Source organism: Eschrichtius robustus, chromosome 4 (assembly GCF_028021215.1).
Source record: "Eschrichtius robustus isolate mEscRob2 chromosome 4, mEscRob2.pri, whole genome shotgun sequence".
Taxonomy (NCBI): domain Eukaryota; kingdom Metazoa; phylum Chordata; class Mammalia; order Artiodactyla; family Eschrichtiidae; genus Eschrichtius; species Eschrichtius robustus.
The window spans coordinates 42188391-42213805 of record NC_090827.1 but is presented as its reverse complement, the minus strand read 5'-3'; the positions used below and the strand labels follow the sequence as shown (position 1 = coordinate 42213805).

The window sequence follows — 25415 nt, the reverse complement described above, 5'->3', positions numbered from 1 at the left end:
CTGTTGCAAGGGTCTCTTTTTCTTGGCATAGAATATATTTGAGCTATTGTATTATTTTAATATGCTTTTGCTATGAAACCTTGGAAAAGAAATTGCTTTCTTTAGCCAGTCGACACATTCCTCTTTGGCAGATTCTTTTTTAGTTCAAAGACTTGCCTAAGAAAAATCCAGCATTTTGTTCTGTTTTAAATATTGTAAGTGGAATTGGAGAACAGAGAATTGGGACCTTACCTTGCAGGGTATAAAATGTGATGATTTCTTATCTTTATCTCTCTTTGGCTTGAGATTTTGCCTCCCTCTCCTCCTCAAGAGCCTCTTGGCCCTCTCCAAAAACCACCTGCTTCCTTAGGGATTACTGTTCCCAAAATGGGAGGGCTTGCAGGGTCAGAGAAGGTCCTCCCAGGATGGGGATGGCCCCCTCTGAGTCCCTCCCCCACAGACCGTCCCCTTCATAACAGCGCTGTCTGTCTGCTGCGCAAACCCTTACAGCAGTCAGGAAGGATTCCGAGTCCTGTTTACAGAAGGAAGAGATCATTACAGTACCTGGAGGAAGGATGAGGGGAAAAGCCCAGGTTTCTGGCTCTTGCCCTTGAGCTGTAAATTCTCAAGGACTCTCTTATAAATCTCCCAGAACCACTGTTGGAAATCCACATTCCATTGGAGAGCAGTGTAGGGCTATCACATGATCATTTCTGAAGCCTTCCCCCCCAGCCCAGCTCTGACGCTTTGAAAAACACTTCGGAATAAAACTGCAGGGTATATCTCCATTTTTAACAGTGTTGTTTTTCTTATTTGGCATGAAAGAAATTAGATTTCCCAAGCCACTATATCCAGAATGTCTCCTGCCTTCTGCATGTGCACAAGTGCACAGAAATATACACACACACCCCTCAGATGCCTTAGGACTGTCATTCTCGCAAGTGGGCAGAAGTACTAGCCATGAACTTCAGGACCAACCTTACTTCCTCTGAGGTTAGGCTGCTGTAACTAAACAGCAACTAGAGTTAGACGTTGCTTGCACTCTCTTGCCTTAAAAAAAACCACGATTGCCTCAGAGAATTTCTAAAGTGTTGTCTTTTTTCTTTCCTTACAGAGGGCCAGTTGAGAGTGGACGCCAACATATCTGTGCATCACCCTGGGGAGCCTTTGGGTGTTCGAACCGAAGTGAAGAATCTCAACAGTGCCAGGTTTTTGGCCAAAGCTATAGGTGAATGTCAGCTGTTACTCCTCATATACTTCTTTTTATCAGTTATCTGTTGCTGTGTAACAAGCATACCCCCCCCCAACTTAATGGCTTACATGATAACATCTCAACTTCAGAGTTTTGTGGTTTGGGTGGTTTTTCTACTTGTCCTGCCTCGGCTCATTCATGTGGCCATGGGGAGCCAGCAGCTCTGCTGAGATACAGGGTCCAAGATGACCTCACTCACTTGTCGCAGCCTTGGTGCTGGACGTCTGCAGGGCTTCTCTACCCACGTGGGCTTGCTTCATTCACTTGCCTAGCCCAGCCCTTCTTATTTGGCAGAGGGGGCATCCCAGGAGGATGAAGGCAGATGCCTCAAGGCCTCTTGAGTCCTTAGCTCTAGAACTTGCACAGCATCTCTTCCAGCACATTCCATTCAAAGCAGTTTCAAGGGGACGGGAAATAGACTTCACCTCTATGGGAGAATCTGCAAAATCCTGTAACTCTGTTTTTCCATGTACCACATTCCTTCTGACCAGCCCGAACTGTATAAAGTCGTATTTGTTCATGATAGATTGGCCACGATCTGACCTAATTGGTCAGTATGTTTTTCTGCTTTTTACCGTTTTAACGAATAGATTACTTGGGCCTGTGTAATCAGGTATTGGTCTTATTTGTTCACATTGTGGATATTTCAGTGTGGACAAATGTATGCTAGTAGTTAAAATAGAACAATTGAGCAAGATCAACATCTAGGGTGGTCCATAGAAGTTGATATCTGTGAATGTGAGGGGAAGACATCTCAGAGGAATGAAAATATTCTTTAAAACCAAAGGTATCTAGAGAGGAAGAGAGGAGGGAGGAGGTGGAGGTTAAGGTGCATCCTTCAGGGTGCACAGAGAATGGGACGGATGAATGTGGAGTCACAGCCAAAAGGTTTAGTAGCATCCTGGGTATTAGAAGGAACACAGAAAAGATTTTCTAATCTTGTATAAAACTTTATTATCCTGAACATGAAATGATCAACTAGCCTCAGTGAAGACACTTTGAGTCTACAAATTTTCAGGAAAAAAGCATTAAAATGGTGAAGTGCATGACTTACAGGAGAGGAAGGTGTTGGGGAAGGTTCCCGCGTGAAGACAGACTAACGATGGTGGACTCTTCTGCCTGTAAAAGGAGACACAGTCCATATTTCTGAGTCCATGATAGGTTTGGGTCAGGGAAAACTCTCCAGCTCAGGTTTGTGAAGGGGAAGCTTGGAATGAACAGAAAGAAAGTTCCACTTCACCTTGTAGGTGGTGAGTGTTCTGGAACTCATTATTCTAAGAGGTGGTGATGGGAACCTAAAAGACAAACAAGATTTTAGGTAGATTCATCCCTGATGACCTATGACGGAGACCCCTGCCTGATTTTGGCTGTCCCTAACCTGTTATCTTATGAAGGACCCTTTGGAGTAGTCTGAGGCAGAATTCTACCTGTGGTCTGACTCAGGCTGGAAGAACCGAAGCTTTACTGTTATGGGCTTAATTCTCCAAGCCTGTAATTTTTCTACCCCATTTTTCTCCCTACATCACGCCTTTTAGCCATCCTCTTAGTGTTGCTGCTTTTTATCAGCTATGATAAGAGTTTGGATTTGGGCGAGGGTAGGTGTGGTACATGTTGGGGCGGGGAGTTGAGGGGGGAGGGGAGGCTAAAGCTGTCTTCATAAAGAAGCTTAGCAACTGTGGCTGTGCTTTGCTTACCACTTCTGTCTTGTTGGGTGGTGAGGGAGCGTGGCATAGAGCAGTGGCTGTTCATCATTTGGGGTCATAGATCCCTCTCCATATTTTGGAGAGAGGGTCCAGAATTTTCATTCTGGACCCTCTCTCCAAAATATGTGCCTGTGCACACATGCACATTTGCATATAATCTCAGGAGGTACTAGAACCCCTTGAAGGCCACCCATAGATCCTGGGATAAAAACTCTTGATAAGCAGCGATCTTAGATCTGGGGTCATTCAGCCTAGATATTGGTCCTAGCCCTGCTTCTGCCACGTTGTGTAGCCTGTACTGAGCCACGCAATCTCTCTGAGCCTGGGTTTTCTCAAAAAGTGAGGGAGCAGAGCTTCCTCAAAGGCCCTTTCTAGCATGATTATTCTATGACGGCAGCAAGAATAAAATATAGCATCTGTGGGAAGAATTATAAACAACTCCCTTGATTAGTTTTTGACATAAAGATTGAAAAAGATGTCTAATTATTGCTAAACTGGATGAAAGGAATCAAAATATGATACTAAACTATTTTTTTTAGACTATGAAATTCAGAGGCAAATCAGTGAACTCGAGAATGGAGGTAAAATTCTGAATGAAACTCGCTCGTTCGATTACAAGCTGGGGTGAGTTTGCATGACAGCATCTTGAATACAGGTAGGTGGGGTTCCAGTCTGGGCTTACCACAGACCAGCCATGTCACCTTGGAGAAGGTACTTAGCTTCTCTGCCCTTTGGTTTCCTCATTAGTAAAATTAGGAAAATACGGTTCCCTACAGGGTCGTGATATGCCCTCCAGGGCTGTTAAGAGGTTTCACCTGACTGCCATCAGACTTGCTGAGTCTTAAGTCCTGGCACTTCCCTGGCTTCCAGCTTACCTCCTTTGTTCCAAGAATTTTTACTTCTTTAAATTCTATCAGACCTAAGTTCTGCCAATTTAAGCTAGAAGTGGAAGAAAGCTTAGAACTGGTTGTAGAGGTGTCTTTTTCTGTTTAGATATCTTTGAGTCTAACTTTCTGACTCTGAATTTTGAGGATTTTATACACTTAACAGAAGACTGGGGAAAAAAGCTCAAGAGCCTAGAGTTTGAGCTGGTTAAATGTTGGAAATGTTGAAGCAATTTCTTTTCTTTTCCTTTAATTATCATGCTAAACATTTGTCTTTCTTTAATATTACTTCTGCAATGTATTCATGAAAGTGTCTCCCAAGGAAGGCTGAGGAGCTTGAATCCCCTGGGTCCCCTATTGGTAGGGAAACCCCTGTCTGCATCTACACTAGCTGATGCTGCATGCAGCGTTTTTTTAATGTTTTCTCGTTTAACTGTCACAGGTGCACCATGCCGATGAGAGACAAAGAAGGAAAACAAGACTACAGGTGGTTACTCCTCTTGTCAAAACTCCATTCTGTATTTGGGTCATATTCCAAATCCACTTACAGACCAACATAATGATCCTAGATTGCTTTTAGGAACCCCTTTTCCTTGTTGTTGTCACATAACGGAAAATCTAGGCTTCCTGTTTTACGTGTACACTGAGAGGAAGAGTATTTTCTTGATTTGGTATCCTTGGAGTACCTTATTTGACAGGATTCAACAGCTGGAGAACACTTGTTCACTCACCTCTGTGTCAGAGTTTTCATAATTGAGCTAAGAGGATGGCAGTTGTGGGGTGGGGCCTAGGCTGTTCTTATTCTCATGTTCAGTAACTAATGCAGTAACACTGAAGTTCTGTGAAAAGGTAGAAAAAAGAGATGTATATATTAACGGCAGTTCCCTTCAAACCTCAGGTGATGCTGTTTAACACGTTAGACCTCATTTGAGATCCAGAAATAAAGCAAATAATAAGAATAGCTTCCAATAAATTGAGGCTTTTGTTTCTTCCCCAGTTTAGCAGACTGCAAAAATTAAAGATTTAAGCAACAAAGTTGTGGGGGTTGGCACTTTCCTTTGCGAAGTGCAGGAAGAGGTAAGAGTAGCCATTGCTGTCAATGAGGAACAAATATAGCATCGAGATTTAGGAAAGACGAAGCTCACAAACCCTTAGAATGCATGTCACCTCAAGGACTCCTCTTGTGTGTCTGTCAAAGTCACCATTGTTCTAATTATAGTGATCCCTCTAGGTTCAGTCTGTTCTTCCTAAGAACTTCTTTGTTTTCCGGTGTCACCCCTACTCTGTTTATGCTGCTTTCTCACTGAGCGTGGAGTTGGCTTTTAGCACAGCCAGTGGCTTCAGCTCAGTCTCCCAGGTTAACAGATGGGATTCAAGAAGCCTCCCTTTGGTTTCCTCTTGCCTTCAGAAGTCAGACTAATTCATAGCACAGATTTGACATTGAGGTGATGGGTTGCTTGCCCTTCTGAGCTATTACCTTGGAGCCACCATTTATTCTGCATTACCCTGCTTTTGCATAAGCCCTTTGACAAGTATGGGCAGAGAGAAAACGTTAGATGCTAGAACAGAACAGAGGGAAGGACATCTTTATTTCACAAGAGCATATGCGGCGGTGCGGCTTCCACATTTTTTTAAAAATTAGTTGACTTTTTTAGAGCAGTTTTAGGTTTACAGCAGAACTGAGTGGAGGTTACAGAGTTCCCATATACTCCTTGGTATGTCTTGTATCCCCCCACCCCCCACACACACTCACACAGAGTTTCCTCTGATAACATCTTGCATTAGTGTGTAGTGTGGTACATTGGTTAAAATTAATGAACCAATATTGATACCTTATTATTAAGTAAAGTCCATAGTTTACATTAGGGTTTGTGCTTTATGTTGTCCATTCTGTGGGTTTTGCCAGATGTATAATGACATGTAGCCACCATTAAAGTGTCATACAGAATAATTTCACTGCCCTAAAAATCCCTTATACTCCCCTTATTCATTCCTCCCTCTCCCCTAGCTTCTACATTTTATTTAGGCAAAATCCATTTATTTCTTGCACTTCTCAAGAAAGAAAGTTTTCTTTTTCTTTGACTTTTCATCTGTTACACAAATGCTGCTAAAAATATTTTAAAATTTATAATCTTTCTCCCTAAAAAGTAAATTGTTCTCATTTGGTCCTATTTTTTCCAGCCTATGTCTTTATGAATATATACTTTATCCACAATTGTAAACCACAGTGTGGCATCAACACGGTGCTGTGCCTTTTTCACTTAATGCTCGTTTAAGCATAGAAAGTGGTGGATTTGGTCAATTTGACCTTACACTTGTACAAGGACTAGTTCCTGGAAAACTAGGAGACTTGATATTATGGGATGTTGGAAAATATTTGCAAGTAACATGGCATCCAGACACAAACTTTCATACTGACGATAGGTTTGTTTCTTCCAGCTAAACCGAATACTCAGTCATGCCATCTCCTCTGTGTGCCAGGTTCATGCCGGAGCCCAACCTGCCCCCGCTGCTGCTCTACGACTCGGGGTCCCTGCCCACTGGCGCAGACCCACAGCAGGTGATCGACATCGACCAGCTCCGGGAGCGGCTTCCCGAGCTGCCCCGCGTGACCCGGGAGAAGCTCGTGCGACAGTACGGGATGCTGCCGGAGCACAGCTTTGCCTTGCTGGTGGGTACTGATCAGAGGCTGCAATCAGCCCAGCCCAGCGGGGGGCGATGCTCTTCAGGGGGCTCTAGGTGCAGCAGCCCATGCCTTCAGCTGTACCGTAGAACCAGGCGCGCTAACCTTCCTCACCAGCCTTTATGGTAAATGCTCCTCCGAAAACCAGAAGATGAGGCAGGCTCTCGTGTCAGTCATTTCTTGTGTGTAGACACGAAGAGCTGCTCACAGCGGCCGTGGAGGCTTCTTGAAGACAGTCCAGATGTTATGGATGATTGTTCTCCCTTGCGTCTGCAGGGCAAAAGGAACTCAATGTATAGGCTTTCTAGATGTCTGGCAGTATTGAACCATGACAGGGTCTGGCAGGAAGTGGGGTTCTCAAAAAGCCAGCCAGTTGTTTTACCAGTTGTAGAAGAAACATTTATTCCACATGAAATGCTGAAAACTATGACTAAAAGTATTGGTCCTTGGAGGATGCATCTGAAGGGGCTGTTAAGAATCTGACACCGTGTAGATGTGCTCAGGGATTTCCATCCTTTCCAGGGCCGTTGGGCTTTGCAGTTTCCTTTGTCACGGCAACATTAAAGTGACACAGCGTCCGGGAGAGTGGCATTTCGTCACAGCTGTCTTCTGCTTGTCTGTCAGGGAGGATGTGGAAAGTTTCTCTGCTGCATCTCTCGGGGATGAGGTGTCTGCCACACTCATCATGCGGAGCGCAGAATCCCTGGAAACTCTGGGCTTTTGCATTGTAATTGACCGATAATAACTCCGTAGGGATGTTAGAATATTCATATTTGTATATATATGTATACACTTCAATAACAAAACCGGGCCATTTCTGGTACAAGGTAGGCGAGCGAATGCTTGTTGAATGAATGAGTCTCTCTTTATCATCCATAGATCAGCTCATTTGAAAAGTATCCAGAGTATACAAAACTCAGTTTTGTTAGATCGACCTTGGAAAAACACACGAATCCTAACAGGCTTTCTGGTTAATAGGTGTTCTGTACGAGATGCACGTGAACCCTCTTTCACCACCAGTGATTAGACATGATGGGTTATTTTCTCATGCTTTAGGCAGAGTTGCTCACCGCCTCCCATGGGCTGCTGTTGTATCTTATTCACACCTCTGAGGTGATTATGTCACTGTATTTTAATTCTTTGTTAGTGTATTTCATTCAGTGCCTTGAGGGCAAGGATGGTTTCATCCTCTCGCTCTGTTACTCGGTGCAGATTAGCACATCAGCAGTGCTGAATGCCAACTCTTTGTAGGAATCAGTTAGTGAGCTTCTTGTTCAGAACACCTCTTAACCTGAAACCTCTGGCAACTCACGGCCTGTTCCTCAGTTGATTTAAGAAACCTGAGTTTTAGTCTTACACATCTTCCCCACCATCTTGACTTTCCAGCCCACCTGAAATAAACTTCAGACTCAGTACTAAATGCTAAATTCCAGTCCTGCGTTTCATAACGGATTTACCAAATTAAATAAGGGATGGGAGGACACAGACCGAGGCTTCTCAGCCCCAGAGATAGTACCCTCACCTCCAGCAAGTTCTCTGAGGCAGAGACACATTCGCACTTGTGTCTGTGTCCCAGGCTCTGCTCCCGTGACCTTCAAGTGCCACAGCCTAGGAGGTATCGGATAGATGATTGCCGAGGGTGACAACTGAGTGAGTCTCTGTTTTCATAGTTTAAGGCCCTGTTTAGGGAAACTTACTTTTGATCTCTTCAGTACAGCACTTTTATTAGCGTCTCCTGTGTAGCAGGTACTGAGACAGTGACAGTGACTCTCTTTTCTGTTTGTTTGCTTTCCAGGAATATGTATAGATGACACTACAACTAACCAGCCCCCAGGGCAGACTGCACTAGATAGATGTGTGAGGTAGGCTGGGAGCCCAGAGGAGGTAGTGACTACCTTGATGGAACAGAGGGGAAAACTCTCAAGAAGGAGGTGGTTTTTGAGCCACTTTTATAGGGACTTATTTTTTTGGATATACTAAAAATATGCTTATCTTTATAGCTTGCAGATAATGTATTAGGTGACTCATTTCGGTTTTTTCTTTTTCTTTTAATGGCTAGTACTTGAAATTTTCAAGACGGTTGAGAAGAGAACTTAGTAGGAATGGAAAGAGGATGATTCAGACAAATTTTTTTTCCTGAAATTAGGCATCCTGAGCCCTTGATGACTTGATAATCACTGGAAGCTGAGTTACTCATAACATACCCGAAAATGGTCTGTTCACGTTTTTTCCTGCCTTCCTCAGAAACACAACAGATTGCCGAGAAGGGCAGATGCACAAATCTGATGAACTCTCTTTCAATTTAAAGAGTGCCCAGGAGTATTCATTAAATCAGTAGCCGTGGTGGAGGTCTGCTCTGCAGAGCGAGTCCCCGCTCCTGCCTTTGGGTCACTTACTAAATTAAACATTAAGCACATACCCACCCCACACGGGCCATACCCACAAATGATTTTAAAAAACTTCAGAACTTAACTCTAGTCTTTAATTTTTTTTAATTGAAGTATAGTTGATATACAATATATAAGTTACAGGTGTGTACAATATAGTGATTCACAATTTTTCAAGGTTGTACTCCATTTATAGTTGCTATAAAATATGGGCTATCTTTCCTTTGTTGTACAACTCTAGTCTTTAGTTTATCTTGTCGTCCTACTGTGTGGTGAGCGCTGAATTGCGTATTGATCATTTCTCCTTGGCATTTACAAAACTAATATAGGTCTATCTTAGCATTCACCACAAAGTCTGGCACACAGTAGGCATCAGTGAACGGATGGACAGGTAAGTGGCTGAATAGGGTACTGTCACAGTACTCGTGAAAGTCCTGGGAGAAGCAGCGTTCCTGATAAAGCATCCCTGTTTCCAAAGGTCAGATACATAAACCACCCTTTTGACAGCCCAGCAAATCACAGGGTGGTACCTGTGTACCTTGAGCTCTGGGGGAGAAGCCTGGGGTTTCCGCCTTAACCTCACGTGCCGTGACCGGCTGCAGGTCACTTGGTCTCTCTGACTCTTCTTTTCTGAACTGGTTTTTTTAGGACATTAAATATCTGCATTCTGATTTCATCTCTTAAACCCGTCTGATAATCCCCTCCGAACAGGTAACCTGTATGACTATTTCTTCCTCTGGCCTCATGGAAAGTATCATGTCCCACCTGAAACTTCAACCTAGTGAGCTAACCTTTCCTCCCTATCTTGTGTCAGACTCCCTTGATTTCTGACCTCATTTGTATGGATTATGGAATGGACATACGGAAGCTGAGATCACGGCATTAGGATTTTGAAAACTGAGAGATTGTAGTAGCAGAAGCATAGCAAGTTCTTCTCTGAGTCAGTGTATCCAGGATTAATTATGAGAACAGTCAAGGTTATATGCAGGTATGTTTTTCTTAGTAGGTAATCCAAGGTGTTTTCTTTGGGGGCATCTCTTCCTAAACCTTGCTTTGCTGGACTCGGAATGCAAACGAATTGTTGTCATTGGCTTGATAGGCAGCACAGAGTCGAGGCTGTTGGCTAACAGCAGGTTCTGCGGTTCACAGCAGACCACTTTCTAATCCATCCTCCCAGCACCCCCTGCTGTCGGTACCATCCATCTCCCCATTTTCCCGGTGAGGAAACATCACATCTGTGGTTGAGTGGTTGAGTGTAAAGACACTGAGTGACTTCGTCAGGCCTGTGAGGGAGCTGACTTCAGGGCCCAGACTCTTTACTTCCAAGCGTTTCTGCCTGCTGGCACATACAATGTGCCACAAGGCCAAATGGAAATAATGTTTCAAGTTCATTGCTGTTTTGACTCACCTAACAGAGAAAACAGAATGTTTACTTTTGTGGATATTAATGCTTTATCTAGCCCCACTGATGCTTCATGAAACAGAGCCATAGAAATTAGTCTATTTAAAACTTTTGCCTACACCTCTGGGTTTTTAAGATACCAGCCTGCCCTATAAATAAACATAAAAGGTGCTGTCTACTAAATTTAGTGAAAATCAGTCAACTCCAATGAAAAGCAGAAATTTTATTCATTTTCCAAGTAGAAAATTTAAGTCAGAGGAAAGAAATGTAAGCTCTTCTCTGCAGTTTTATTTATTTTGTTTCTTCGACTTTCTGCCTTAGGTACTTGGCCCCTTCTGACGGAATCATTGAGAAGGGCCAGCACATAGTGCGTGGGGTTTGTAGGTTTTGTGGGATGATTTTGCCCAGTGCCTCGTATCATGCACTTGGTAAGAATGCATCTGAGCTCACAGGGTGGCTGGCTGTGTATGAATTCAGTGGACAGATTTCAGTGTCATCTGTCGTGGGAGGTTTAGTGGAGGAATTACATAGCAGCCTCAATTCAGTGTTTCTTGAGAGCCCGCTGTACCCACCACAGTGCCCTATGCCGTTGTCAGATGTAAGAGCTTTATCTTTTCTGTGTTGTGTTTAACTCTCCTGAGGAGCCCTGCAGGGCAGTGGGTTAACACACTGACTAAGAGACAGACGCTCTTTTTTTTTTTTTTTTTCCTGACATATAGTTGATTTACAATGTTGTGTTAATTTCTGCTGTACAGCAAACTGACTCAGTTATACACATATGTACATTCTTTTTTATATTATTTTCCATTATGGTTTATCCCAGGACATTGAATATAGCTCCCTGTGCTATAGGCCCATGTTATCCATCCAGTCTGTATGTAATAGTTTGCATCTGCTAATCCCAAACTCCCATTCCGTCCCTCCCCCACTCCCCCCTCTGCCTTGGCAACACAAGTTGAGACAGGCACTCTTTCTTTTTTTTAAAGATTTTTTTTTTGATATGGACCATTTTTAAAGTCTTTATTGAATTTGTTACAATATTGCCTCTGCTTTATGTTTTGGGTTTTTGGCCCCGAGGCACGTGGGATCTTAGCTCCCTGACCAGGGATTGAACCTGCGCCCCCTGCATTGGAAGGCAAAGTCCTAACCACTGGACCGCCAGGAAGTCCTGAGACAGACACTCTTGATTCCAGATCTCACCTCTGGCACTGAGGAGCTGGGGGGACTCTGAGAAGGTGCCTGAAGCTGTTCCCTCCCCAGAGGAAAGAGGAGGGGAACGAGTCACTTACCCCGAAGGTGACAGGCAGCATCTTCACGGAATCTAAAAAATCTACATACAACCGACCAGACTCCCAAGAACATGCTGCCAGGGTAAAAGAGCACCAGACAGCTGCTAACATATCAGGAGCCACGCAGGGCAGAACTTTAGGAAAAATGCAGTATGGCTCCTGTGAGACTGTAGGGAGATGTGATTACCCTCTGAGCCAGTGACTTCTGCTGCTATGTGTCTGTCCGTCTTTGTGTGCAGCCTCAAGATATGTGGTCTTATTTGAACAAATTCCTTTGCCCAGCTGGTTATTCCCCATTTAAAGTCATAATCTTTTGTTTCTGGCATCATGGAAAAGGGTACGATGTCTCCGAGGAACAAAGAAACAGAAAGGATATCATGATGATGGTTGGTTGTCGAATGGATTGTTTTCCAAGAGTTTTGCTCTGGGTCTCTTGTTACCTTGAAATGGCCTGGTTTTCTGTCTGGATGAATTGCCTATAAAATAATTTCCCGTGATAGATATCTGTATTTCCCATAGGTAATACTACTTTAAAGCTGATAGTTAAAAAAGCAACTGAACCTTATTGACTGCTTTTAACCGCCCAGACTTATTGAGGAGCAAAGGACTCACCGTGTAACCATGGCTGAAGGAAAATCCATTTGGTCAACACCATCGCTCACCATATTTCAGCTTCATGCACTTTTCAAAATCGATTTTACTCTTCATTTTATGAAATTGCCCCCAGTGCTCGTCAGCTTAAGGGTGCTTTCACAGTCTGTGCACTGAAAAAATAACCAATGTGTTGTTCTGATCAAGTCGAATCAAAAGGTGCGTCTTCTAACTTGACTCCCGCAAAACCCACAGTTCATTCACTTCAGGTGCAAGAGACAAGGGGCTTTCAGAGGTGAGGCCCCTCTGGACCCAGGCACCTGCCCACTGCAGGGTGCAGTCCTGAGCGCCAGCCTTGGGGACTCTCAGGGGCTCTGTCCCCAACCCATCCCAAAGCCTCATTTCCTGTCTATACAGGAGACAGGTTTCCTTTTGGGGACAGTTAACAGAAAGCTGCAGCTGAGTAACACAGGTTTCGTCCGTGTCGGGACCATTTTGACAGCAGTGGTTTTAGGCTCACTGAAGTGTGATTACCATCAGAATTGATTTCTTGACAACATCCTCTTAGTGTCCGATTCTCGCAGTCTTTGATTACGCCTGTCTGCTGTCAACTTTTATTACCTGAATTATTTGGATTTTGATTGTCCAAGGGAAAGTCCTCCTCTCAAATTGGTTTCTCTCAACGTCTCTCCTGGAGTGAATGAATGCATCACGGAGAATGTAGACTCATTTCCATGCGTCTAAGACAGGGGTCAGTGAGAACGCTCCCCGAGTCCAACTCAGAGGTGTGTGCTTCCTGGCTTTGCTGGGAACAGAGCACAAGTGAAATTGATGGGACCGGAGTTTCGCTCAGATTTTAGGGGCTCCCAAGCTCTCTGGGAACGTGACCCAGAGGTGGAAATTGTGGGGACCAGAACAGGACTGTAGACTCATCTAATCATGTATTCCTTGAGTCAGACTAAAGAGCATACGCTTGGTGTCTTGAGCCAGTTTCAGAGCCGCTTGAAAGTGGCAGTGATGGTTCAGGATTCCAGCTTCCTCCACACGCTCGGTGGAGAGTGCCGTTTCCTATGCCAGCCTCACACCACCAATTAACTACCTTTTGTTTTTCCCCACTGATGAATCCTCTGGGTGAGTCTTTTGTTTTCCTTCTCTCTCCCTGAAGGATTTCCACAGCCCCTCCTTGTTTCCGTGAAAAGCAGAGGGAGGCTCCGTTCACAGCGTAGACCCCGCCTCCCGCCCCAGTCCCTCCCATGGCCGTCCCTCTTAGGGACTTCCTATCACCTAATTTACATTTCCACCCCAACACTAGCAGTGATGTTATCTTCAGGGCCATGTTTCACAAAGTTGTTGGGTCCGAGTTCTTTTTCTTCTCACCTTGTAAGAAGAATTAGACCCAGGAGTGATGGGGTAGCACAGAGCTCCCGTCGACGTGCAGATGCCGGGCCCTCTTCCCGTGGCGCGGTCCCTGTGGGTACCTCCCTCCGCAGGGCGACTCCTCGTGGCTCCTAAGAGCGCGGCCCGGGCGGAGCCGCTGTTTCTCAGTTGCAGGTACGGGGTCCCCCGAGCTGTCAGCCACTCCCCCCCACAGCACGACCTGCCCAGTTAGGTATAACCTCGTGCGTGAGTCACCCGCATCGGAGGAGCCAGAGTGCGACGAAATACCATGTGCTTGACGCCGAAACTACGTGAGTGACAACAGGGTTTGTTCTGCAGTGTCAGGGATGCTGCAGAATCGGGCAGCACTCATGCAGGCGCGCTCCTTGACTTCTCTGGGGAGGGGGGTGGAGGGACGCAGGAGAGAGGCCCCGGGGGCGCTCCGGCCGCCCTCCTGGCACCCCGGAAGCCCTGTAAGGGGGGTGCCACCGTTTCCCCGCCCCCCCCCCCCCGCCCCGACCTGGGAACCGGTGTGTGTCAGCCGCAGCGGAGAGCACCACGTGCTCTAGGTGTACGTTGGCGACGGCAGCACCTGAACTCGCCATTTTCTCTTCCTAATTTCTAAGCTAATTGCTGAGGGCCTTTGCTACATTTTTAGTATGTTAAGAACCTTTGAACAGCTGGCAGCTCTCAAAATAATGCAAGTGGTGGGGAAGTGCGTTCTTTGGATGTGCAAGTTGCCTCGTGTTGTGCCCGGCCCTGGCGGGTGCTCAGTTTCAGTCCCCAGGAAGGCGAGGGTGTGACTGTCCTTCGTCAGCGGCAGCGGAAACCAGAGGGTGAGAGCACAGGCTGCAGAGCCCCAGCTCTACTGTTTTCTCGCCGTGGGACCTCAAGCAAGTCAGTGCTCAAAGCGTCCCCACCTGTAAAAGAGAATTCCACTAGTACCTCGCCCACAGAGTCGGTGGTGGCCCTGGATGAGTTAATGTAGAGAAAGCACCCATTATTGTTGCTGTTGGAACTACTATTAACATCATTAGCAGCAGCAGTAGCCACATGCCGTCCCCCTGCCGTCCCCACCCCCTTCCCACGCAGGGCTGGCCGCTGATCCTCGTGTAGCAGGTATTCAGGCAATAAAGCCAGGGTCCCCATAGCTGACGGGTCACTCGCTGCCACATAACCAGCTGTCCCACAATGTGTGCTCTGTGGCCTTTTTCTTCTCCGAGTCTGCCACGGGGCAGCTGTCTCTATCGGGTTTCATTCTCCTTCTAAATATAGTCCAGCCTCATCCTGCCCTATCATCAGATTCCCAGGGTGTGTGACTTAGGACAGGAATGGCAGTTGAGAAATCAGCCGTCATTCTCTTGCAGCAAGTCTTCTGGCATTTGGTCACCTCTGAAGGTAGGCTGGGAAAGTTGGCTACGGGGCACCTGGCTTTAGGCCCTGATGCAGGCGTGGGTCAGGTTCCTTCCCAAAGCAGCAGGGAAGGGGAGGTGACCCCTCTGCCTTGCCTCACCCCAGCAGTGACCAGCGGACAGACCCACTGGCAGTGGAGGGTTCGTGTCTGCATCCAAGAGGCTGGCCTGGCATTGGCTCTGGGTGTCATGGGATGCTTTGGGAAATTTGATTAAAATGTGAAAAGGATGCTTCCCAGTTAGTCGCAGAGCTGTGAATAGTGTCTGGTGTTACACAAAAGCCAGGACCAATTGTCCGTGCCACTTGGGCTATCTCTTGAAGGAGCAGTTTGAGACATAGTCGGCTGGGAGGCTTGACTCCCTGTGTAGCTTAAGGTTCAGCTCTGTCTGATGTGGGATAGATTAGTGCTGGCTTGTTGCCTCTGAGAAGGACGTTAAGGGTCCCCTAATGCAGTGGCCTTTCTGCGTTGCTCTTTTTTTTTTTTGGCTGCACCACGCGGCTTGTGGGATATTAGTTCCTCGACTAGGGATTGAACCCATGCCCTTGGCAATGAAAGTGCAGAGTCCTAACCACTGGACTGCCAGGGAATTCCCCGGCGTTGCTCATAATATGGTTTTCATGTAAGGGAATTAACTGGTCCATTGTTTTCCTGAGAAAACCAGGTGGCTGCGCGGCCACGTTCACAGGGACCTCTGAGATCTGGACCAAGCTTATTAGCAGTTGCCAATCTCACAGAAAAACGAAGAAGGCCTTACCTAGAATGCTGTGTGTTTTTTTCTTGGTAAGCGGGCTTCTGATGTAACGAGCCCGAGCGGGCAGCCCATGTGTGACTTTGCGTCCATCTGTCATTCTCCGGGCGGTGGCAGCTCGGCCTCCTGCAGCCCCGCTGCCCACAGCTCGCCCTGTCACGATCGCAGACTTTCCCGTCCACTGCAGATTGTGTACTGAACCCACATATCCCCCAGTGAAGCACAGTTCCAGCTCGGAGAGGCTGCCTCACAGCACTGACATGAAAAGACAAACAGAAATCTGACTTGCCATGTTATCCATCCAACAAAAAAGCCACCCAAGGGTAGAGGAATAGATACTCATCACGTCCCAGCAACTCAGCCAGGCCTGTGAGTTCAAGTGCAATATTTCTAGGTGGATTTAGAAAACCTTTCCTCGGCAAGGCAGAGTCCTCCTCCTGACAGCTCTTTTCACCAGCAGGCCAGCCTCTCTGGGTTAGAACAAAGGGAATCCTGCTTATCTGATTTGGGCCGGTAGCGGGTTTTCTCCCTCTCCAGTGGTTTGTGTGCCGATGTGGAAGTTTGAATACTTTTCCATAAGTTAAACAGAACTTTCTCTTCATGCTGCCTGGGTTTGCCTTTATCTGTAGTCAAGCGTTGGCTGCTGAGGTGGCCTTTGCCCTGGGTTAGCATGAGCAGAATAATACCATCAGCTTGAAAAGAGATTCAAGAGATGATTATGGGATTATTCAGTAGGCTTGTCACCAGAGAATGCAACTGTTATAAAGGGCACGTAGTTTGTTTTTGTTTTTGTTTTCTTACGGAATTTCTATTTTAGCAGCTGTGTGCCTGTGTGTATACTACAGCATCTACAATAATGAAACATTGAGAGCACTTTTGTTAGTGTGTCTCGCTTCTTCCCAGTATCGTATTTTTCCAGAATGTTCTTTTGGTTAATGAAGGTTCTCTGAAAGGGGCGAGGGTGAGAGCCTTACCTGCAGTATAAAGTTAAAAAGGAATATTTTAAGGAAAGTGTGGTTTGACTTGAATTTCAGCAGGTAGGGGAAACCTACTATTTAAAATGCATTTGGAAACTTCAGCCTCCCAGATGTGGGTGGAACATGTTTTTATTTTCCTCATTGAAAAACAAGGGGTGGGCTTAGCCAAATTTCTTGGTTTTGCCAAATCCATCTGAGCAGGCAATGTAGTGTATAACTCAGTGAGTGCCTTGGGGGTTACTCTTAGGCATAATTGTGGCAATTCCAATATTTAAAGGTGAACATGGTATGATAAAGGGTGAGCATTCACATGTGATTTTTTTTTAAGAAAACACAAGGCGATGGGAGACGTTGATTCAGCCATCGATGCTAAGCAGGCAGCTGCCATGACCCAGCACTGACGGAGCTCAGGTCACAGGGAGAACGGGCAGCGTGGCCTCTGACTCACAGAGTTGGCGGTCCAGAGGGGGAGGAACAGTAGGGGCTTCTTCAAGCACGTCTGCTTGATGAGCCAACCCAGGTGATTGTTTTCACAGAGCGCAATGAGAGCCAGGATCAGCTGGGCCTCCCGCTGCTCAAAGGCCTGGCACCACCCTCTACCCATCACGTGGTCTAAGTGGGTCACGTGCCTGTGTTCTTCCTCATTTTGAAAACATGTGCAAACCGCCTCTGTCCCCTCTGGGGAAGATGTGAAGATGAGCACAGTTACCATCCACTTTTGATTTTTCAGAGGTAGAATATTCTGTCTGTTCCATCTTGATCTGCTGCTTTTCTTACCTTCTTTTTCTAGCCATCGCTAGGACTTATAGGAGAAGACAGGCCTGGAAAGCGACAGGACGGTAAACTCAGGCTAGACATGCTGCTCAAGGATAAAGGTTGTAGGGTAGGGTACCCATGGCTGACACTGAGAGGGCGAATGCGTTCAGGGGATGTCGGGTTTCATCATCCTCTGGTCCACAAAGTCCAGGCTCTCTGCAGTGTGTTCATTCCTTTGACAGAATGCTGTATAAATGCATGGTGACAGTAGTAGAAGTAGTAGAATACTTGCTATTTACTGAAAGTGATCAGAATTTTCTGGTGACATCTCTGTGTTTGGGGAAGTACCAGTAGATGTCTCAGGGCTGCAGAGGGTGACAGTTTCAGAATGCTGATCTTTCATTTTTTGGAGGCTTTATATCATTTTCTTTTTCTTTACAGAATGAAGTTGGCCTACTGGAGTTCTTCCAAAATGTGATAAAAGAAACTAGGGCAGAGCCAAAAAAAGTGACTAGTTGGGTCCTCAACACTTTTCTGGGCTTTTTAAAGCAACAGAACCTTGCCGTCAGTGAGAGGTGAGTGGGGTCTGGGGGCTCATTTTCCTTTGTGGTGAACTCTATGTCCAGAAGCAGTTGACACAGGGCAGGGCTGGTGTTCTGCCCTCCTTCTTCCCCCTCAGGATCTCCTGACGAGACACAGACATCCCTTGTGAATGTCAGAGTCTAAAGCTCTCCGCCATCCCCTTCACATCTGAAAGCTCATTTATTCCGATCTCTGACCGTCCATGCTGTCCTTTGTACTGTGCTGGGCTGGGGGCCTACAGATGAGTAAGATGAGGAGTTTCCTATCTGCAGGGCATCCAGACTGTAAGAAAGCAGACAGTCAGCTCAGTACGATCCCGTTGCATCGCAGGTGTGTTCAGGCCACCACGAATGCACAGAAAGGGGACCTGCACCGAGGCTGGGGCGTCAACCAAGCTTTCCCTCAGGAGGGAGAGTGAGGTTCCCTCAGAGACCAAGCCCTGAGGAGTTGCCAAGTGGAGGGAGGGTTCCGAGCATTCTGGACCATAGATGCGATTGTGTGACACTCAGAGACAAGAGGCGTGGTGGGCTCAGAAGGCCCAGACGCTCCAGGGTGCTCGGGAGGGAGCAAGGGAGCTGCAGGGATAGGCAGGGTCACCCGGGGGGCTTCACACGCCTTTGTCAGCAGCTGTCAAAGGCCTGAGAGCGCACGCTCGCTCCAGTTTCCCTCTGGGGGGATGGGATGGAAGATGGAGCCGAGGTGGGAAGCCCAGTTGGGCACCTCTTGCAGGCGCGCCCGTGCGAAACTCCCGGTGCCTGGGCCCGAGTGCGGTGGAGCAAGGTGAGGTCAGTGATCTCAACCCCACACGACTTGCACCTCCCTCACGTGGGCAGTGGGGTGAGATGGAGTGGGGCCTTTCCACCTGGTGGGAGGTAAAGGAAGAGGGACGGGTGGGGAGGGTGCCATGTTCCTTTTGGACACGCAGGGTTTGAGTTGCCTGTGGGACAGACGTCCCCCTCGTGGGGTGACTGATAGGCAGTCAGATATATGGGCCTGCATCTGCTGGGAGACGTCTGGGAGTGTAAATCCCAGAGTTCTCACTTGTTCAAAACTCAGCACGTGTTCATTGAGACTCTGCCCTAGGCTGAGTTCTGTGCTGAGCGTGGGGAAAGCCGGTCCGCGAGACAGACGCGGTCCCCGTGGTCCTTACAAAGCAGCGAGTTGGGTGCCCTGAGAAGGGGGAGAGAAGAGCTGAGCTCCCTGCTGAGTGAAGGGTGAGCGGGGCCCAGCAGACCAAGTCCAGCATGCGCTCCAGGCGTGGAGAGCAGCGTGTGCACGCGGCTCGAGGGGAGCCCGAGCGTGGCATCTCGGGGAAGGCAGTGCACGGTCCAGCGTAAGCGGATCGTGGACTCAGCGATGTGTAGACGGTACTGGAAGCCGTTGGAGCGGGTGAGAGCTGTCGGGGAGGATACCGTGTGACCGGGCCTGAGACTCCCTGGACTACCCAAGGAGCATGGGCAGAGAAGGAGGGGGAGAACCAGGAGCATGGGTGTCGCAGGAGCCAGAGAAAAGGAGAGTGTCAGGAAGGAGAGAACGAGCAGCGGGTGTGCATCAGGGACACACAGGCAGGTGGCGGGGCCCAGCTGGTCTGGGGGAGCGTCGTTGCTGCAGCAGCGCCCACGGCCACGGGGAAGCAGAGCCGGGGAGACAGGCGCGTGCTGACTGATACATGAGTCCAAAGAGTCGTCTGTTCAGAGAAGTTACCCCTGTGCGATGCTGGCTTCATGTTCGGCCTCTTGCTCGCAGTGTGTATGCACAGGTACCAGCGTGGCCACGTGGCTCTGTTTCACCTCCTCACGTGGCTTCTTACCAGCCGTGACCTTGGATGAGTCACCCTCAGTGCCATACCTGTAAATGACAGTGATAGTGCCTGCCTCCAAGGGTTTTTGAGAGGAAAACACACGGCGCCCGTGGGCCCCTAGTGTCCGTTTCCTTCTCTATTCCGTGCTGGTATGTGAGGTACCAAAATGATGCCCCCCCCCCGCCGACCCCCAAACTCCCATGGCATCTCTTGCCTGTTTGTCTTTCCTTCTTGTCCTCTCCGGTTTGACCTCTCTACTCAGAAACTTCAGTCTTCACACTGAAAAGCCCGGGCCCATTCAGGCAGAGTTGATGGAGGAGGTGTACCAGAGCCTGAAAGGATGGAGAGGACTTGGTGAAGGAGGGGCCAGGCGACATCTGTGGGGAACCAGGGCGTGGGGATGGCGAAGAAGCAGCAGCTTTGGGGAGCAGAGGGTGGAAAATGGCAGAAAAGTACAGTTGACCATATGACTGGGGTCAGGCCGGAGCATGGAGGGTGTGGAGAGTCGCGGGAGTTGAGCCGTGAATCCGGCACCGGCTGTAGAGCACCCTCTGTGCGGAGCTCGTGGAGAGCCAAGCAGGACCCCGGCCCGGCCCTGAAGAAGCTCTGTGTCCTGGGGAGGACTGGACTTGTGCACCAACGCTTTTACCTCAAGGCAGAATGGGGTGCCTCTTGTTTAGAACTACTCACAGTGCGGTGCAAGCAGAGAGGGACGAGACCACGTTCACCTGAAAGGCTCCGGGAAGGAGCGGTTGGAGCTTTGGGAGGAGATCTAACTCTTAGCTTTAAAAAAGCGTTTTCCATGTTGCTGGCTGATTGCTAGAGTCACTGAATTTCAGTCTCGGCAGAGACCTGAGCTACCTCTGGTTCAGCTCTTTCATTTAACAGAGGAGGAAATCCAGGCCCTGAGAGGTAAGGTGCACAACTGCTCAGACTGGAAGCCAGCCCCCTGACTTCCAGACCAGTTTCTCTATATGTTGATCTGTGACATTAGGGGTTTGCTAACAACCATTTTAGGAGCTTCTACAGGAGCTGAAATTGATAAATTAGCCTGTCAAGGGAACTTGGAGCCTCTGGTATTTATACAAACAATTTGTAAGCACTAGAGTCTTAGGAACTCCAAGGGCGGCTTCACCTGGTAGCGCAGTGGTTAAGAATCTGCCTGCCAATGCAGGGGACACGAGTTCGAACCCTGGTCCGGGAAGATCCCACATGCCATGGAGCAACTAAGCCCGTGCACCACAACTACTGAGCCTGCGCTCTAGAGCCTGTGAGCCACAACTACTGAGCCCGCATTCCTAGAGCCCATGCTCCGCAGTAAGAGAAGCCACCGCAATGAGAAGCCCGCGCACTGCATCGAAGAGTAGCCCCCGCTCGCCACAACTAGAGAAAGCCTGTGCGCAGCAACGAAGACCCAACACAGCCAAAAATAAATAAATAAAATGAATAAATTTATTTTAAAAAAAGAAAAAAAGAACTCCAAGGGCACCAAACTCTAAATAAAAGTGTGCTTGGTTGTTCCAAAGTCAAGCAAGGAGGAAGCTAAGGAACAGTTCTGTGCTAGAATTTATGTAGAACAGGAACTGAACAGGAAGCGAGCTCTGTGTAGCAGCTCTCACAGTCTACACAGTTCAGACAACCATTGCCTGGGCTGCATACACCAGCCTCACCTTGGAGCAAACATTAACCAGTGAGCAACCTCGGCAGCTGGGCTAACGTTTCCAAAGCCTAGAAGGGCAGTAGCTGCAAAGCTAGCAATAGTCTCATGATGACACCAGGCAAGGGACACTCCAGAGATCACGTTGGCAGGAAGTGATTTTGCAAGTGAGCGTTCATCTTTAAAGACCTCTGAGAAGACTGGTGTTTAAAGGGTCTGGCCAGAAAAGTGCTTGTTGAACTTGGCTTTTTCATTATTTTGAGTATATTGCTTTTTTGGTTAATAACTTATAACTATTCATACTAGGTTTGATTTAGTTAGGAAAGTGGAAGTTACTGATTCCGTGACCAAGTATTTCCTGGTAATATCAGGCAGGTGCAGCTGTCCAGTTGTTCACTCCAGCCGAGGGCCTGAACTTCCGGGTCAACTGCGGGCAGCAGCTCCTGAGGCGCTAGGAAACCAGGGAAGGCCTTTGAGCTGAGAAGGGGCTGAGGCTGACAGGAGGATTAGTCCGGCAGTGTGATATGCGGGGCAGTGTCCAAGAATGGGATATAGGAGGTGGGAGCCTGTTAGAGGTCACAGCCGCAGGCCTATTTGTATACAGCCTGTGAGCTAAGGATGGTTATTACCTCGTATATTTAGAAACCAAAACAAAGAAGACTACATGACCGAGACCAGGTGTGTCCTACAGAGCCTTAAATATTTGCTCTCTGGCACTTTCCAGAAGTTTGCCGACCCCTGGCTTAGAACGTATGGGGAGACAGGAGCCTGGGCCACTCCTGGCCAGCGGGAAGAGGTGGAGGAGGGCAGTCAAGGAGGGGGAAGAGAATGGGAGGCCCAGGGAGAAGGGGTTTTCTCAGGGGGCTGCAGCAGGGTGGGAAGCTATTATGTTTGGTAACTAGTGAGGGGAGGTGATTTTAAAAGAACAGCATCTGCAGAGGGATAGGGTTGGGATCCAAACAAGGGCAGACAGTAGCCACTGATGCTCTTCATTGGTAAAAAATAATAATAATAATAATAAGGTCAGGCAGAAGCAAGTGACTGCAAGATCACTTGGAGGCATTGTCAAGACAGGGCAGATCTGAGCACTTGTGAAGGTGTGGGGTCAAAGCCGCAGGAGGGAAGAACCTGGCATCCGAGTAGGATGCGTAGCAGTGGCAGGTGATGCAGGCAAGAGCATGGGTCCAGGGGGCTGTTTGATGGGAGAGGAGGAGGCGGGCACCCTAGAAAATTCTGAGCCTTCCATCAGCGGGTGACCTTATGATGCGGGAGGTGAGGGTCCGTGCTGAGCAGGGGCGTGGGCAGGAGACGCTCTAGAACAGCAGCTTGGGTGGGAGTGGCAGGCAGGGGCGCTGGGATATTAGCGAGATGAGTGGAAGGATTGCTGAGCAGCCGCTTAGGTGTCCGTGTCTCCCTGTCTTTCTCCGCGAGCCTCTGTGTCCCATGAGCTTGGGCCTAAAATGAGCTTGGGGGTTGCGATGGGCGGCACATTTCACAGGAACGGGGGTGGCTGTGGAGGTGTCAGGGTGTCTGCTTCCAGAATCCAGGCTGGAGATGGAGTCGTGATCCCATAAGAGCTCTAGGGGACTGGGTGAAGTTAGAAGGCTTGAGAGATGCCATTTCCCCTCGTCTGTAGATGCGCTGGCCTGGGGATGGGAGACTAGCCTTCCACGTCAGGCTCTTCATTAGTGGAGACACACTCACGGCCCAGAAACCAGCGTGATCTCACAGCAGCCAATCAGTAGCTTGTGCTTCTGCTGCCGTTCTGTTCCAAATCGGCTGATTTATTTATTTAACCTAATGAGGGGGGCCTTTCAAGGCCAGGGTGACAGGTCCTGATCTTTGTCATCGTCTCACTGGAGGTGAGCCCTGGCACAGCTGGAATTAGTAGACACAGTGTCCCAGCCATCCCTGTTGGGGGGAAGGAGTCTGTGACACAGATACTGCTGACCTACTATGTGTCGAGCACTGTGGGTACAAGAGGGCGATTGAGAAATCCCAAGTCAGTGGAGATATTTCATAGTGAATGAAGGTCATTGGATGAAAGGCAAAGTATTTTTAGTCATGCTGTATTCTATTTCTGTCCTTCTCCGTCCTCACATCCCTTTATCATCAGCTCATGTGGGAGTGGGGACCCTTTTGTTTGCAGGCTTGAGAAATCTAGTTCAACCTCAGTGCTTATTACAGGTTCTACACACAGTCTACACTCTAATTGGCCTTTATGTTTACTAGGATCGTAGAACATCCAAGAAACCCGAATTTTTAAAACAACCTGGATTCTTTATTACTTGTCAATAAGGTGGGAAGTTAGAGAAAGGGTGTCTTGATTTCCCAGCCCTCTGCCCCTCGTCCTGCTGAGATTTAATCAGGGTGGTCCAGACACTCTGCAAACCTAATATCCTCTTGGAATGATCTTTTATCCATACTTCGGGATAAGCAGACACTTGGCAGGACAGTGGGCTGCCTCTGTGTGTCAGCTGTCTCACGTGAACAGCCCTGTGAAGTTTCACTGTGCCTGAGTCAGACCTGGTGCACTTGCACTCTGTTGGCATGGAATTCCGGGAAATTGGCGTAGGGGCTAAGCGGTAGTTTCCTTTTTACTATCTAAGAGCTTAACAAAGAAATTAATAGTGAGTGATGGGAACTGAGACTTAAACAGAAGGTGTTTTCAAGTAGTGTTAAACGTTCCAGAAGCTTTCGTTTACACAGACACACTAACGTGCTATTTATAAGTCGTTCCAGTCTATTTAAAACTAGTCCCCTCATGACCTCAGACAGACAGCGTTTCATTAGCCTAGTTGCTGTATGTGTTTAAAAGTAGTAAAACCGTGTATTTTAAAAGAAATAGTCTGTAATTCAGTCTTTCCACTAATCCTAGGCACTCACTGCCCCCCTCACCCCAGAATGTCAATTAATGACACTTTACGTGTTTGGTTGCCTCTCAGCCTTTTATATCATGGGATCTTGGCAAATAAGTCCCTTCCTAGAAGTGTAGGTATAATGAATTCCAGGCCCTTCTGTGAGAAGCTGTTGAGAGCCTGCGGGAGAGAGCAGCATGTGGTTGCCCATGAGGATGGCTGATGACATGGCTGGTAGTCACTGCGTCCCTAAAAGACAAGCTCTTACAATTAAAAAGAATTTATATTTGCACAAAAACCCTCGAAAACTGGCCTTGTTAGCTGTTTTGTTTGAAGTAATTTTTAGGCTGATCTTTCAATCGAAAATATTTGATTACTGGGTTTGGGTTTTTTTCTCTTCTCGTCATGGTTAATGAATTTTGCAGCCACCTCCTTTTTTTGACTAATTAAACTGAGCAGTTGTCTGTCTCTAAAACTTCTGCCAAACTGCGGTTATCGTTGGGTAGTAAAATAAAGAAAAACAACACTGGTCACAAAAATGTGTTCTATCCTAAAGTGCAAAGTAACTAAATAACATAGAGCCTAACTGGCCTGTTACTTTTATTCCTGGGTGTGGATTTCATTATTCAAACCTACAAAATCACGTGCTTTGATTTTAAATAACCATAAGTGCATACACGGACAGAGTGAAATGTACATGTTTCTTCTCTCCTTTTCTTTCTCTCCTTTTTGGGGCTGCTAGTCCTGTCACACCCTCTGCCCTGGCTGAGCTGCTTGACCTGCTGGACAGGAAAGCCATCTCTTCATCCGCAGCTAAACAGGTATGTCCCCACCCCCCAAAGTGTCCGACCACCCTGCCAGCCCAGTACATGTTTTATGTGAAACTCAAATGCCATCGCTAAGTGAATTTCATCATTGAAGTACTAAATGCTTCTAAGTGCTACTTTTATACCGAGAGGTAGAAACATTTTATTTAGCAAATGAAATAAAGCCAGTACTATGTATGACGCAGGTAATTTGCTTCTCATCTTTGCTAACCAGAGGGGGTAGTTGTTTGGCTTTGCCTGGAACGTTT

At 47.5% G+C, this 25415-nt stretch overlaps 1 protein-coding gene across 5 annotated transcripts in view; it reads left to right on the top strand.

The window, feature by feature from the left end:
• Positions 1-25415, top strand: part of GATB (glutamyl-tRNA amidotransferase subunit B) — a 93890-nt gene that overhangs the window by 41548 nt on the left and 26927 nt on the right. For 4 of the 5 annotated variants that reach the window (XR_011073903.1, XR_011073902.1, XM_068542627.1 and 1 more), the window contains 6 exons: positions 1094-1207; positions 3474-3558; positions 4261-4305; positions 6300-6489; positions 17884-18017; positions 25083-25161. Coding sequence is in view for 3 of the 5 variants with exons in the window: in XM_068542627.1 (XP_068398728.1) it covers positions 1094-1207; positions 3474-3558; positions 4261-4305; positions 6300-6489; positions 17884-18017; positions 25083-25161 (647 nt within the window). In the remaining 2 variants the exon portion in view is untranslated. The remainder of the gene's footprint in view (positions 1-1093; positions 1208-3473; positions 3559-4260; positions 4306-6299; positions 6490-17883; positions 18018-25082; positions 25162-25415) is intronic. The other variant, XM_068542626.1, reaches the window with a different exon arrangement.